Source organism: Solenopsis invicta, chromosome 4 (genome assembly GCF_016802725.1).
Source record: "Solenopsis invicta isolate M01_SB chromosome 4, UNIL_Sinv_3.0, whole genome shotgun sequence".
NCBI classification, from domain to species: domain Eukaryota; kingdom Metazoa; phylum Arthropoda; class Insecta; order Hymenoptera; family Formicidae; genus Solenopsis; species Solenopsis invicta.
The window spans coordinates 25,161,830-25,177,084 of NC_052667.1; the positions used below are offsets into that span (position 1 = coordinate 25,161,830).

Here is a 15,255-nt window from a genome sequence, read left to right on the forward strand (position 1 = left end):
ATTTTATCCTATATTCACATTTTATAATCTCTTATCGACAAATATGTCAATTTACGTTTCATCTTGATTTCATGTTTAAAACTGTATTTTGAGAAAAATGGAAAAAAAAACATAAATAACCAAATCAGTTTACGAATGCTACAATCATGTAAAATAATCTAATATTATCAATAACGTATTTACTGTTGCAGAGTTGAGCAGTAAGTAGTTAAAAGTTAAAAATAAAGTAAAAAATAATAGAGCTAAAAGTTAATAACTTTAACTTAAGTTAGTTAATTTTTAACTTCAACTAATTATTTTGAAAATACATGAAGTTTAACTTATTTACTGTCTTCTTAAAAATGTCTTAACCCAATGAAGCGAGGCATACATCGCATACGCGGGTACGAATGCATTGTACATACATATATATTACGGAGAGTGAACTATGGACGAGCGACACGCAATAAAATAAAAGAAAAATTCCGGATAACTCGCGCCTCGAGATTCCCTATTAGTACGCGAACGTCTGTTTTTTTATAAAAAATGCAATTCTCTGCCGATATCTTTCGTCCTGAGCCCGCGTCTCCCCATTACGCTCTCAATCATTGACCAGAGCATATGAGTAATACGTTTTAAAAATTCGCAAATTACACTATAAGTTCGGTAGTGTTTTAGCCGTGGTTCATTCCTTCTTAAGTCGAGAAACAAGACGCAGCTTGTCATAATAACGTGAGTGATTACATCCGCGTCATTGCGGTGACTGTGTTACGACTGTAAAAATAAACTCTTTACAATCCGATACAAAATCAAGTATGGAAAAATTAAGTTTATTTTCGCTAAAACACACGTAAAATAATCTAATATTATCAATAACATGTTTACTGTTGCAGAGTTGAGCAATAACTAAAAATAAAGTGAAAAATAATAGAGCTAAAAGTTAATAACTTTTAACTTAGGTTAGTTAATTTTTAACTTCAACTAATTACTTTGAAAATACATGAACTTTAACTTATTTATTGTCTTCTTAAAAATATAAAAAAAAGAATTATAAAAAACTACTGTACATTTTTCTAATTTTGGATATGGTGCTGTCTAGGAAGGAGATATTGTTTTAGAGAATGTATGGTTTTGGTGCCTTTATTTGAAAGAATAAGTGTTACTAAAAAAATTGTTGTTGCTGTGCTCGGGGAAAGTAAAAAAGATCATTTCAAGATTCAATTCATACAATTACAGTTTTTTGAGATGAACAATCCGATACGATTTAAATTCACTTTATTATGTGTTTCTGTCACGTGATGTAATTTTAACTAGCACCATCGGATTGTTTATCTTAAAAACTATACGAAATTATATCAATTTTATTCTCTTCGAATACAGTGAAAATAGACATTTTTGTAACACTGCTTTTACAATCAGAAAATTTTGAAAATATAAAAGCTAAACTTTGATGTACAGAAAATGTATGTAAATGCTTAAAAAAAATTCTATTTTATTTTTTAAACGCTTAAAAATATAAAAAAAAATTCTTTTTTATTCTATTTAAAATACTTTTTTTCTATTTTAACATGAAAAAGTTTTTCTTTCTAATCTTCTTTCAAACAATTATTTTAAAACCAGCTTGATAATTATTCATTTATTTTTTAGATCAGATAACGCGTTAAACACAACATTTCTTATAAAAATAAAATCTCAAAACCATCCATCATACCGAGTGACCTCATTCAAGAAGCTCTGTGTGGGGACAAACTACTCTTACGACATTATTTGCATTGCCAGTTAGACATTAGTTACAACTTTGTTTTCATAATAATACAATAATTACTACCAATTCAATATCATCGCACCTTTCGCAAAATGCGATGAACATTATAATGAAATTAGCGAAAGACTGACGAGTGATCGGCGACCAGAAGCATTCATAGCGTGTGCAAGATAATTTAAGAGGACACACATTCCAAGGCAAATGAGCAAAATGCTAAGACAACAATTAAGCAACCGAAGTTTGCTAGTCGATCTCCTCGCTCTGATGTTCGGTCTGGGTTCTTGGATGGGTGTGAATGGCATCTACGTGCAATTGCCGCTCATAGTGCATGTAGCTCCAGAAGGATGGAGCCTACCTGCGCACATGGTGATGCTGGTGCAATTTGCCAATTTAGGTCCCATACTGTATACTCTTTACATAAAGTGAGTCTATGTTACATAACGTACTTGGGACGTTTGAATAACAAGTCTAATACAAGTGTCTATTTCAGGTACACCGCTTGGACACATGACAAATACATCATTTATTCCTTGCTGGCTGCAGGAGTGTGTGCCTGCATCGCATTGAGTTTCCTGTACGATTACACGTCGGTTGTGTTTGGCAAGGAACACTCGACCGCACTCCTGTCCCTGATGTTCGTGACATCCCTGGTCGGATGTACAAGTTCCGTGCTCTTCATGCCGTACATGAGGAACTATCGTGAGATTTACCTAGTGTCTTACCTCGTCGGAGAAGGACTGAGTGGATTCGTTTTGAGTGCAGTTGCGCTGATTCAAGGTGTAGGTAGTAATCCGAGATGCGTCAACGTTACCAAGCCAGGCTCGAGCCATCTGGAATTCGAGCCTGCAGAGTCAGATCCAAGATTTTCCTCACAAATATTTTTTATCTTCATCGGGATTTTGTTATGCCTGAGTTTTCTCTCGTTCCTAGGCCTAAACGCTTTGCCTGTAGCACGCGAGGAAAGACTCAAGCTTCCAGGCAGCATGAAAATATTGCCAACTGACAACACGATAGCAATGCCAAGCTACAAAACTAATTCCGGCTGGAAAATGCCGAAGTATGAATATTATTATTCATTAATTATGATGGCAGTAGTCTGTCTCCTCGGTCACGGCATTTTACCGAGCATACAATCGTACTCCTGTCTACCATACGGTAATACAGCATATCACTTGACGGTCACGCTGGCTTCCGTAGCCGGTCCATTGGCCATGTCCTTAGGTTTCTTTGTAAAAACACCGCAGGTGAAACTCCTTAATATCCTTACGGCAGCTATTTTAGCACTCTCCGGCTTCGTTTTGTATTTGGCCGCGAAATCGCCTTATCCTCACTTGCAACATTCGTGGGTGGGCGAATTGTTGGTAGTTCTTGTATGGATAACGGTTTGCAGTTTAATAGGATTCGTAAAGATGGGCATTACGACTTTGTATCGACTCGATCCTGGGAAAGGTCTCTACTACGTTGGCGCCGCGACGCAAATTGGATCGTTGATAGGCGCAATCACCATGTTCGGTTTGGTCAATTATGCGAAACTGTTTCAATCGTATTCCACTTGCTCGTATCTTATAGAAAATTAACATAGACGCTATCTATATGTAAACGCCAATTCAATGAAACGTTGTTGAAAGTACTTACAAAATGATGAACAGTAGTACTCGCTTTATCAGCAATCGTCAATGCTAAGATGTTAAAAAGGTTTCAGTTATAATATCAAAGTTTCGACACTACGGATGTTAATGATGTATTGCTATGTACAATAATAAAATTAAGAAAACTAAGCTTTTTTAAGCACTTTAGCACTGACAATTGCCAATAAAATAATAGAAATAGTTAAACTCATCATTTTATTAGAACTTTAACTGATAAAAATTTCATCAAAATCGACATGTATCAAGTAGTGTTCTTGTTAGTTTTATCAATTGAAGAGCTCGCATCAACAATGAGCTAACTCAGGACAAATTGGTTGGACAAATTTAATCAATTAATTATAATTAAAGATTAGTTCTTGATTACAATAAACGATTAAAATTTTTCAGTTGCCCTGGAGTAAACCTGTGACATTAATCAATTGAATTTTTGATAAATAGAATGAATCACAATCACATACAATTAAAATAAATTGATTACATTTGAACCTAATAGAATACTTTGATATAACGCGAAAAATTTCCACGTGCCTTCGGCGCACTATATTAGAAGCACGAGTTGGAATAACGATGCAACCGCGTACAACATTTATTATATGACATGTTTGATTTTATATGTCCCCTCTTAACAATCTGTGAAAAAAAATGTGTGTGAGCAAGTCTTGTGCCAAGTTTTTAATTTACAAAATTCATACTTATAATACCTAACGTTTCGAAAAAACTAAAAAAAAATTCTTGACGTATAAAGACAAAATTGCTATTTTGTAAAAAATTCAAAGTGAGAGAAAGCAAAATGATATTTTGAAAACATGTAATATTTAAAATAAATTTTGGAAAGTTCTAATTTGATATAATACATTTAATGTAGAATATATAGATGATGCGTATTTCTTTTTTTATTCTTTTGTTTATAAATACAATAATTTTTTATAATTTAGCAATTTATTTTGTTGTAAAATTAATACCAACAAAATTTTTAAAAAATTTTATTTTTAAAATGTAAATAAAGAATATTAATTCTTATGCATTAATTCTTAAAAATTCTTAAAAAAATTGTATAAAAAAATATTATTTCTTATTTATGATTTGAATGAAACAATGCCGCTACAGTCCTGAGTCACGATTTGAGACTGAAATGAAGATAACCTCGTTAGGCACAGACGTCACTCACACACAGTTCTGAACTCTATTATCATGTTCCAAGAATTCAATCCAGTGAAACAAAATAATTAACTACTGCTGATTAAAAAATTAATTGTTAACTATCATTTATTAATTTTCATCATTGATTTATAACATTGATTAATAGCTGAATTATTGATTAATATAACAAGTAAAATAATTTATCGACTAATAAATTATTGACTAATCAATTTGAATATCTTTCGATTGATTATTATTATTTTTATAAACGGTGTTCAATTTATCTCAATAATCGATTAAAACAATCATGATTGCGCTTATCATTAATTTCTAATCGATTACGTTAGTTTTGCAAAAAAACTCAGTCGATTAATTGTACAAATTCCTTTAACAATTAATTTCATTAATTGATTACTTTAATAATGATTATATATATTTTACATATTGAGCCGATTATTTTAATTAACAAATAAATTAATCGATTAATGCTCAACACCGCGTTAACACACATTTTGTAAAAATAGAGAAAATAAACTTTAAAGTTAATCAATTTAAATTGAGCGTTTATTTTTTCTGTTTTTACAAGGAGTATTGTATAACAAGCTCTCCAATTATTTGCATTGATAAAAATAGAAAATTTATTATTTTGCGATTGAGAAGAAGACTAACTTCTTTGTGTAGTATTAAACTTTTATTATTAAAGTTCTTTGCAACTGTTGAGAGATAAATTACTCTCTGTCAATAGTTGGAAAGAGTTTTCCTGAGTAAAAATAGGTATCACGATTTAAATATAATCACATGATATCTCTTTTTATTTTTGCGATTTATATAGTTTCTTAATATCATTCAATTGCCGTGACGTGTACTTTTCCTTACGATCTGATGTAATATTTGGATTTATCTATATTACTTAATATTTAAACAGGCTCAACTGTAATTATTAGATTCGCGATAAATTTCGTATGCTAAATAGTGCTCGAAGTAATCTTGCGTGTAAATTTAATGTTTTCTCATATGATTGCAGAAACGCTGTATTTTATCTGATAAGTTTTATTGAGCTGATTAAGAATCAGAAAAGGAGGGAGGAGTAGTAGTTCTTCACTTTATTATATCACGACTCTGCTTCTGATAAACTTGTGCAACGGAGTCCCATACTTTTATCTTCATTCGTTCAAAGACGTAACACATATGCATACATCTGTGATATTTACAGAATACTTAAACTGTTAAACATCAGTATCTGTGTGAGTGATCGATTAGTTCCGTTCGGAGTGCCGATGGCGATTACTTTTCAATTATGGACAAAGCTTTACAGTCGAACGCTGATTTACCGTTTACGCAGGAATGGATAAAGGAACCGGCGATACGATGAGAGACGGCCGGCGAGCTGACTATTATTTTGGACATGTTAAATATGACCGTGCGATCATCCACCTACTCGTGATCTTGTTCGGCGTGTCCACTTGGATCGGCGTCAATGGAATATTTATCGAACTGCCACTTCTCGTCACTATTGCTCCGGAAGGCTGGAATTTGCCCGCGTACATAGTAATAGTGGCCCAATCAGCGAATGTTGGCCCCGCGATTTACGCCCTCCTACACAAGAGCAAATGCCAGCCAAACGAATCGTCATGCATACTGTGCTTACTGTGCTTGCAGGTTCTCGCTATGGGATTGCTGATATTTCTTTACGACAGAACGACCACCGTCGGTGGCGAGAGGCACAGCCTGATTCTGCTCGTCTCGGTATTCTTCAGCGCGCTGGTCGGTTGCTTCAGCTCGGTGCTGTTCATGCCTTACCTTCGCGACTTCGATGACGTTTACATCGTGTCTTATTTCGTCGGGGAAGGTTTAAGCGGCGTGTTACCGAGTATAATGGCACTGATACAAGGTGTGGGAGAAAGCGCGGCGTGTAATACTCCTTTTGCGAACACGACGAACGAAATTTCCCCTAACGCGCCCGATCTGAAATTCTCGGGGCAATATTACTTCTTGTTTCTGACCCTTGTACTCGTATTGTCGCTCGTTGCATTTATCGTTCTACGATTTTCCCCCTTTGTACAAATCAGCAAGAACCTGCGCGATTCTAATTTTCTTACTCAAACCAAGGTAGACTATAAGTCACGCGAAGAATCTACCGTTAACGTTTATAATATCGATAACGTTAATCGCGCACCGGCCAGGAAGGAAAGCGCGACGGCAAACTGTTCTTCGTTTGACGAGGCAAAAAGTTTACCGGTATTTAGGAAAATTTATTTATATATTCTGATTGGAGTCTGTTGCTTCTTCAGTAACGGATTTCTCCCAAGTATCCAATCGTATTCGTGTCTACCGTATGGTCATCTTGCCTATCAGTTGTCCATCGTTTGCGCTCAATTCGTGAACCCGCTGGCATGCTTCTTGACAATCTGGGTCATGGTATCAAACATAAAAATTATTAACTGTCTGTCTCTGGTATGTTTAATCGCCGGATGCTACGTTACGTGCGCGGCTCTATTGTCTCCCGCGCCGCCTTTGCAAAAATCAACGATCGGTATCGGATTGATCGTTCTGTCTTGGATCATCTTGATGGGGGTCATATCGTATCTAAAACTTGTGATAGTATCCCTCGTGAAACATATTTCGTCTTCAAAGGCGCTCTTCAACGTAGGCGTAGTTATGCAAACGGGCTCGGCGAGCGGTGCGATCATTTCGTTCGTTTTAATTAACTTCAGCGATTTATTCGAAACGTACAATTCCTGTTCTGAGGATAATCACTAAAACTCAAGTTGTTTTTCTGTATAATAATAATAGTCTATTTTGACATACTGATCAAAGTGTGATAACAATAAGTGGGCAATGAAAAAAAAATGGTCTGTATGTAGAGATAAATAATGAGAATGTCTTGCACTCTTCTTGAGTTTTAAATAAATTACAAATATATCGCTCCACAAGATTGGAACAAAAAGATATAAAAGTTTGCTTAAGCAGTACTAGTATAATGTACACATGTACACGTTTCCTATATTATTTTAATAAAGTATTTAAAAAATTGTATTAAATTGAAACAAGCAGAGATGTACACATAAAAAAATGTGTGTAATATATCTATGTATTTTTACAATTTTTAAGTATGTGAATATGCACCCTTAGCAAAATATAATATATTTATTTCAATAGCAAAAGTGTATTCACAACTTTTACATTTCAATCCGCATAACGATAAACAATTGATGAATAATATAAACGTAGTATATTTCAATATAATTGTAGTAGAGGATAAATATATTGTGGCAAAAATATATTCAAACTTTATAATCTACAGAATTAGCTACTAACCAATTAAAAATTGAAAAGTTAAATAATAAAGTTAAAAAGTTAATAACTTTTAACATGATTTGTGAATTTTTAAGAATTCAATTTCTAACTTGATTAGTTATTTTTGAAATATATAAACTTGAATTTATTAATTTTTTTTCTAAATTAACAATTTATCTATGTAAAAAAAAATAAAGAATATGTGCGTTTCCATTTAAAAAATAATATTTCTTTGTTATTTCATGAACTTAATTTACAAACAAAATATTAAATTTATTTGATGTTTGATGTAATTGTTTTGAGTAACCATTAATTTTAGAAACTTACGAATTTCTAATTTAATACAAATAATACTTTTAAGAATTAACTTTTAATTTAAGATTTAAGTTTAATCTTTACATAATTTTTAACTAATTCTTTATGTATTTCTAATGTAAATAAATAAATTTCACAAGTCCTTAACTTTAACTAATCCAGTTAAAAAAACATATCAACTTATCTAAACCTGGATTTGTTAAATGTAAGTTTATTAAATAAAAGCAGATTTAATAAATTTTCTTGAATCAAAAAAAAAAAAAAAAAAGAATCGAATGCACAGATCGATCGAGACATGCATTCTTTTCGCGACACCTTATACAGGTGGCGTTGCTTGCGTGTGTGCACTGCGATGTGCTCTCAGCTGTTTAAGTAGTAAGGAGTTCGAGAACTACGTGATAGCTCTCGCTGTTTGACAACAGTTTGGGCGTTGATAACTGTCCAGGTGTACTAGTCCGCGTTCAGTCCTCTTTGCGTGGGGCCGTCGGTCTCGAGCAGATCGAATGAAAATACTCAGATTCGCACGGCGTGAGGAAAAATGGATGATGAGAAGAATGCAAGCTGTGTGCACGACGGCGAGGAGGACGCACAACTGTCACTGCTGCATCTTCCGGTCGAGGTTCGTATGGAAAAAAAAAGAAGAGTCCTCTCGACTCTCACGTGTTTCATGTACGTGACCGCAAAAGTCACTCTTTTTCTTTAAATCGCCACTGTCATTTATCGTCCATCAGTAGTCACTTGTCAATGGAGCAAAGTATGTTGAACCAGCGACGGTCGACTCTCCCTTTCTCTCTCTCTCTCTCTCTCTCTCTCTCTCTCTCTCTATCTCTCTCTCTTTGTCTCCCACTTACAAAGTCAGTGCGTTCGTTTCGGTCGTGCGTTTAATTTCCTTACTCTGCGCTGCATTTCAGATCTTCCTCCATATATGCTCCTTCCTGGAGGCGTCGACCTTGGTACACGGTTTGAGTCTGGTGTGCAAACAGTTCTACCTGATTTTAAAGGATGACTCATTGTGGAAGGCGCGAATTAACCATATATGGCCGGATGCTAGCTACCCGCTCTTGCGTCCCGGTTAGCTCAAATTGATAACACCCTTACGCCTTGCACGACCGCACTTACACTTTTTATAAATAAATAAAACACCGTCTGTGTACCGTTCCACGTCGGCGCGCTGTTCGAACTCGCGCATGCATATGTAGGTTGCACATCAGTTGCTTATCTCGCTATTAGATTTTACTTCATAGCATTTTACACACGTTTCGAAAAAATTAGCAAAATAACATAAGTTTTATAAAATATTATACATTTCTTATTGATAAAAAATCAATCAGATTTGAGCAGCTCTTCAGTCGACACTTGTGTGTTAACTATATAATAGCTATAAGTTTCAATATCACATTTTATACATTGTATAACATGAAAGTTGCATCAATGTGTAATTATATTATAATTTTACCATTCTTTTCAAAAGTAACGATGGTATATTTACATCATGTTATAATTAATTACTTTTTGTACAATATCTATATAGTTCCAACATTTAAATACTATTTATATTGAAGCATCACATATTTGTTATGTAAATAATATGTACATTTGCACATTTGTATTTCAAAAAAGAAAGCAATAGATACAAGTAATTATGATATAAATATCACGAAATATTTGTTATACAAAGTATTTTTTCTAAATTATATAGCAGTTACAAATCGTGTCAATGTTGATTAGGTCAATAAATGTACTACATTAACTTGATATGCATAAAATAAGAATTTGAATAGATTTCTCGATTAGGAATGTGCTTGTAGTTTGTACTCCATTCAAGTTGTATGTATAAACATTTCGTTACAATTCATTTTATATGAATAAGATTCATATTTCTTTGATATAACTTGTCAAATCACTTGTCATTTCAGCGAGACCCGACAAGCTGTTTTGGAAATTATCATGCGTCGAGATCGAGAAACAAATGGCGCTATGGAAACGACGGGATTCCATGGAGAAACTGATAATTGCGAACGCACAATACAGCACGATCGATGCTCTGCTGCTGATGCACGTAGGTAGTATATTATATGAAATGTATCTGCCCACAAGCAGAACACAAAGTCATCATGATATTAAAACGGCGTCAAAGTGACTCTGAAATAATTACATTAATCTACAAATTTTACATTAATTTTATTGGAAAAGAAAACAACTTTTTTTTAACGTATTTTGAGGTGTCACGTTCGAATCAGCGGCCAGAAAAATTCTATCAAATCGAATTTTTAAAATATAGTGTTAATAGGACTATTGACTGATACTGCCAATACAATGTATCATTGTTTGTTTATAAAAATATCACAATTGTTTTAGTTTATTTTATGTTGTAAAAATGTCGAAAAAAGATTGTGTGACTCCAACTTCAAATTGTTTCTGTTATGTTAGTAAACAATACATTATTGGAAAGAAAGACTGCATATTTACAGAAATATGGAAATTTACATGACTTTCATATAAAAAGACAAATTAAACGCTCAATAATACTAATTTGTTTTTTAAATTCAATAAAACTTCATTATATTGAAAAAATTTTCTTATGTCTCACAATCAGAATAGAATTTGGAAATTTTAATTAATTAAGATTCGGACTCAAAAATTACTGTAGAAACAACTTTGCGCAAAATTTTGTAAACTGTTATTAGAATGCTACTTTGAGTGCTATTATATTTTCAGCTAATTAAAGTTTAATACAGTTTTATTTAAAAAATTTTGATAATTCAATATTTAATAAAATTTTTTATATTAAAATAATGCTGGTTCAATTATTTTAACATCTTGCAACATATAAAATACAAAAAATTCTCTAAAGTGTAAAAAGTCCTTAATTATGTAAATAAATTTTTACTGACAGTAGTACTCTGTCGTCTCTCTAACGTCTCTCTAACGTCAGAAAGATATAAGTAGCACTCTAAGATTAAAAGTTATTTTTCAATCAATCACGATTCATTTTAATGTCATTTTAATATAATTGTGATTTGTTCTTGGGTGGATATTTCTTCTTGTGAAAAACGATGTAATGCTGATGATTTAATGCCTAGGACGGAACCACTTGTATAGCAGGCGCAAGGGATCGCACCTTAGTTTATTGGAAACTTCCCTCACACGAGTACCGACCCTCTCACGAAATTGGGAACTCCGTCTGCATTGATTCCGCGCATAACGGATGGATCTGGGATCTGACGGCGATAGGCAACACGATCTACAGTTGCAGCTGGGATCAGAGCGTCAAGTCGTGGTTGCTCATTAATAGCGGCCTCGTCCAGCACAGAACCTACGAAATGTACGCGATAGCAAAAGACTGCTTCTTTCGATCGCTTCGCAATAAAAAGACTATAAATTACTTAAAATACAGATACCACTTTCCGTATCTCGCTTGTCGACAGATGATTCGGAAACGCAATTCTGAAGTTTATGGTCGCAAGTTTCTAGTCGAAATTTATCCATACTATCATTTAGCGCATATCCATCAACATCAAACGTTCTAGGAATGTGCCGGGTGCGCTACTGTGTGTGTCATCGTGTCCGGAGCGATCTCTCTTTGCGACTGGCTCGTACAGCAGGACCATATTCGTGTTTGATTCGAAATCGGGACACAAGCCGATAAGGCAGTACCGGCCGCACAACGGACCCGTGATTAAGCTCGCTATGAACTCAGAATACATCTTGTCTGCCAGCGAGGACAAGACGGTGACTGTTTTTGATCAAAGAGGCGGGCGGCCCATGAAGTCTATTACGGTAAATTTTCCCATATGTCTACAAAAATTCTCGAAAAAAGCAAAATTTCAAATTATCGACATATTTTTATTAAAATATATCTTTGAATTAGATTTATAAAATTTTAAATTTTTTTAGACAAAATTAAAGTACAAAAATGAAAAAAGCAAAGGATGATTTCATGCACGGAAAGAACGATTTTCCTAAAGTGTCTGAAAATTTTGCTACATAAAAAATTCAAAATAATTTTGTTAGTTTGCGGATATCAAAATAATTATGTAGGACACTCAAACGAAAATGTCCAAACTTTTTGTAGCATTGCTTATCATTCTGCATAATTTTGATGATTCGGCAAAATTATTTTCAGATCCACAACTATGTTTTTAAATACTTCAATAAAAACGTTTGTATGCACAAAATAACAGACAAAATTTTAAACACATTGATATATATTGATTTATATTTAATTATGTTTAAAAGTATTTCATTATTCAAAAATATCTTTTAATAAAAAAATGTCCATATTTTATTTTAGGATTATCTAATGTCGTGAATGTTAAAAGAGAGATGCGGTTATTATATCAAATATACATTTTAGATTTCAGAAGAAGGATTCCCCATGTGCATGAGCATGCAACGGGATTGGGTTTGCGTTGGGGACAGCAACGCCAAGTTGCATGTGCTAAATCCAAAAAACGATTTCGAACTGGTAAAATCTTATTCTACTGAACATACGAAAGGAATAACAGGGGTTCAACTCACGCACGGATGTTTGATAACGAGCTCCACGGACGGCACCGTCAGAATTTCGAGCCCTACAGATCCTCCAAAGTCTATTGTTACTTTGCTTTCGGGGTTCGGAGAGATTGCCGGAGTGAGTAACATACACGTAAAAGATTTGTCTTAAGTGTTACATCGTTGACTTCGAGAAAGAAATTTATTAAACGTATTTATTATGTATACAATCAGAAATATAGTTTAAAAATTAAATTTTTAATTATAGTTAAATTTAGAGATCAGATTTTATAATTAACTTTTTGAATATTAACTCTATTGTTCTGTTTGGTTCTGTTTAGCCAAAAAAAAAAATTTTATTTTCTCACTAATATTTTATTTGAAATATAACGTTTAAAAAATAGTATTTTAATGATTTCGTCTGTTAATGCAAGATTTTTCAATGAAAATTTTTTATTTTTTAAAACTATTTGATCGTATTGACTCAAATAGTATAATAACATAGAAAATTCGAACAAAACAACATTAAATTATAATACGTTAGATCAGACTGACGAAATTAAAACATGAGAATAGAAGGCCTATGTCAGTCACAGCGGTTTTTGATGCCGAATAATAATTTTTAATTTTTACAATTTTCAACTCAATCTGCGCACTTCATATTCGTCGGACTTGAAATATAGTCATGAAACTAGAATAGTAATACTTCAAGAAGCATATATAATCCCCCTTCTCCGGAAAATAGCATTAATCAAATCTTTAAAACTGTATGTCTGTGTGTGTGATAATGATGACATTCTTGTAACTGATATACATTCTTATAATAATATAAGTTATAATAATATAAGTAGCTAAGTACATTTTTATATTATACAGAATGTTCAGTAATAGGTGGGCAAAAAATTAAGAAGTGATTCTAAATAATAAAATAAGATTAAAATCAAGAATAACAAAATTGTGATTAAAATTTCACTTTTTACTTATAAATGTTTAAACATTTGCATAAAAAAATTTAAAACACGTAAATATGTAGACATTATAAATAAAAAACGATGTTACTGAAATTTTGTATTCTTGATTTTATAATTATGAAAATGTTCATATATTCACACACAAAATGCCCAAGAAATGTGAATATTTAAATATTTACAATTAAAATACGAAACCTTAACCGCAATTTAGTTATTCTTGATTTTTATCTTATATTATCATGTAGAATTACCCCTTTTTTCTCCCACCTGTTGCTGAATGCCCTCTATAACTATGTTATTATACATATAGTATATGTACATTAACGTTTATTATTATATTTATATTATGATATTATACATATATTTATTTTTATGAAACATAGAAAATACTTTTTTTTTCAACTTTCTTTCATTTTGCAGATGGATTACCTGAACGGCATTCTCGCCATATCCGGCATTGACATCGCGGTGTGGCGCCCGAAATCATGTTCAAAATGAACGGAAAATTACTATATATATGTGTGTTTTATAGCTATTCTACAGCTATATATCTTTGATATATATATGTAATATATTCTTAGTTTTTACTAAGAAATATTATCCTAATGCGCCTCTCTAACATATAAATGTAACATATGATTAATTTATACCGCGAAATTACAAATGTTACGTATCATTACGTTGAAAATTCGTTTTAGTAAAAGCTTCACTAACATCGTTTACAATTATAAGCCGAGCTTATAATTACAGCGTATTCACGGTGCGATCTTTTACGTTGAACAAAAGAAGAACAAAAAAAGCATATTTTTATAGTATAGTTGAGCTCCATAAGCATTTAAATATATTTTATACATTGCATTATTGTATATCGTATTACCGTACTGTTGTTTGTCGTTTTATAAACTTTCTAACGAGATGTTACATTTTAATATAATTTATTTTCTCTGCGTGGTGAAATGCGCCTGGGTATAAAGCGGTAACGTTTAGAGAATACTCTTCGAATATCAGACGCCTGTTTATAATATTTATAAACAAAAATACAAGTCAAGTATTCAAACAACAAACAAATGTTCCTCATTCCTATTCTGAAATTCATGCCTCTTTCGAATTGTCGCGTATAGAAATGTGCGATTTAAAAAATTGTGCGTCGTAGATTGCGATTTTTCTTCAGGAATAATTTTTATTTCATCAATCGCATATGATTTAAAATTAAGTCTGCGATTAACAATACCATTGCTCTTCTCAGAAACGCACACATCAGAAAACAAAGTAACACAAACTTTATGAGGATAGAACATACATCTATTGTTTGAAGTAGACGGTCTTTTTTTAAATATTGTGATTAAACAAAATAGCAGCTAATCAAAGTCAACATGGTGATTTTTCACTATAAATTTTTTCTCGCCTTTTGATTACAACAAAAAATTAAGCATCTTAAAAAAGTCTATGTCAAGCACTAAAGTTGTTTTTAGTGTCTAGAAAACGTATGTAAAATTGCAACTAATGCAACTCAATGAGTCCAGCTATTTTCAAGTATTGTGGTCATACGTCTTTTAAAACATTTTAATAAAGAAATCATTCAATATTATTTTTTAATAAAATTTAAATAAAATTTAATTTAAAAAATTCTTTCTGCCTTTCTAAA

General features: G+C 32.5%; 3 protein-coding genes across 4 annotated transcripts; all 3 read left to right on the plus strand.

The window, feature by feature from the left end:
* Positions 1-2: 2 nt before the first annotated feature.
* LOC105200142 (solute carrier family 52, riboflavin transporter, member 3-A) lies at positions 3-4,264 on the plus strand. Of its 2 annotated transcripts, XM_039447871.1 has the most exons (4): positions 3-792; positions 873-938; positions 1,627-2,166; positions 2,235-4,264. In XM_039447871.1, exons 3-4 carry the CDS (start codon positions 1,946-1,948, stop codon positions 3,319-3,321), a joined length of 1,308 nt encoding a protein of 435 aa, XP_039303805.1. In that variant the 5' UTR covers positions 3-792; positions 873-938; positions 1,627-1,945; the 3' UTR covers positions 3,322-4,264. The 2 variants fall into 2 exon arrangements, with proteins under 2 accessions (XP_039303805.1, XP_039303806.1); XM_039447872.1 differs by lacking the exon at positions 873-938 and having other exon boundaries at positions 3-711.
* A 116-nt stretch (positions 4,265-4,380) lies between these two features.
* On the plus strand, positions 4,381-7,580 carry LOC105200141 (solute carrier family 52, riboflavin transporter, member 3-B). Its single transcript, XM_011167555.3, has 2 exons — positions 4,381-5,777; positions 5,876-7,580. The coding sequence occupies exon 2, from the start codon at positions 5,878-5,880 to the stop codon at positions 7,291-7,293; it is 1,416 nt and encodes a 471-aa protein (XP_011165857.1). The 5' UTR covers positions 4,381-5,777; positions 5,876-5,877; the 3' UTR covers positions 7,294-7,580.
* Positions 7,581-8,467: 887 nt separating this feature from the next.
* On the plus strand, positions 8,468-14,674 carry LOC105200140 (F-box/WD repeat-containing protein 9). Its single transcript, XM_011167554.3, has 7 exons — positions 8,468-8,764; positions 9,057-9,216; positions 10,062-10,204; positions 11,229-11,470; positions 11,676-11,925; positions 12,503-12,778; positions 14,031-14,674. Exons 1-7 carry the CDS (start codon positions 8,684-8,686, stop codon positions 14,106-14,108), a joined length of 1,230 nt encoding a protein of 409 aa, XP_011165856.1. The 5' UTR covers positions 8,468-8,683; the 3' UTR covers positions 14,109-14,674.
* Positions 14,675-15,255: the final 581 nt, after the last annotated feature.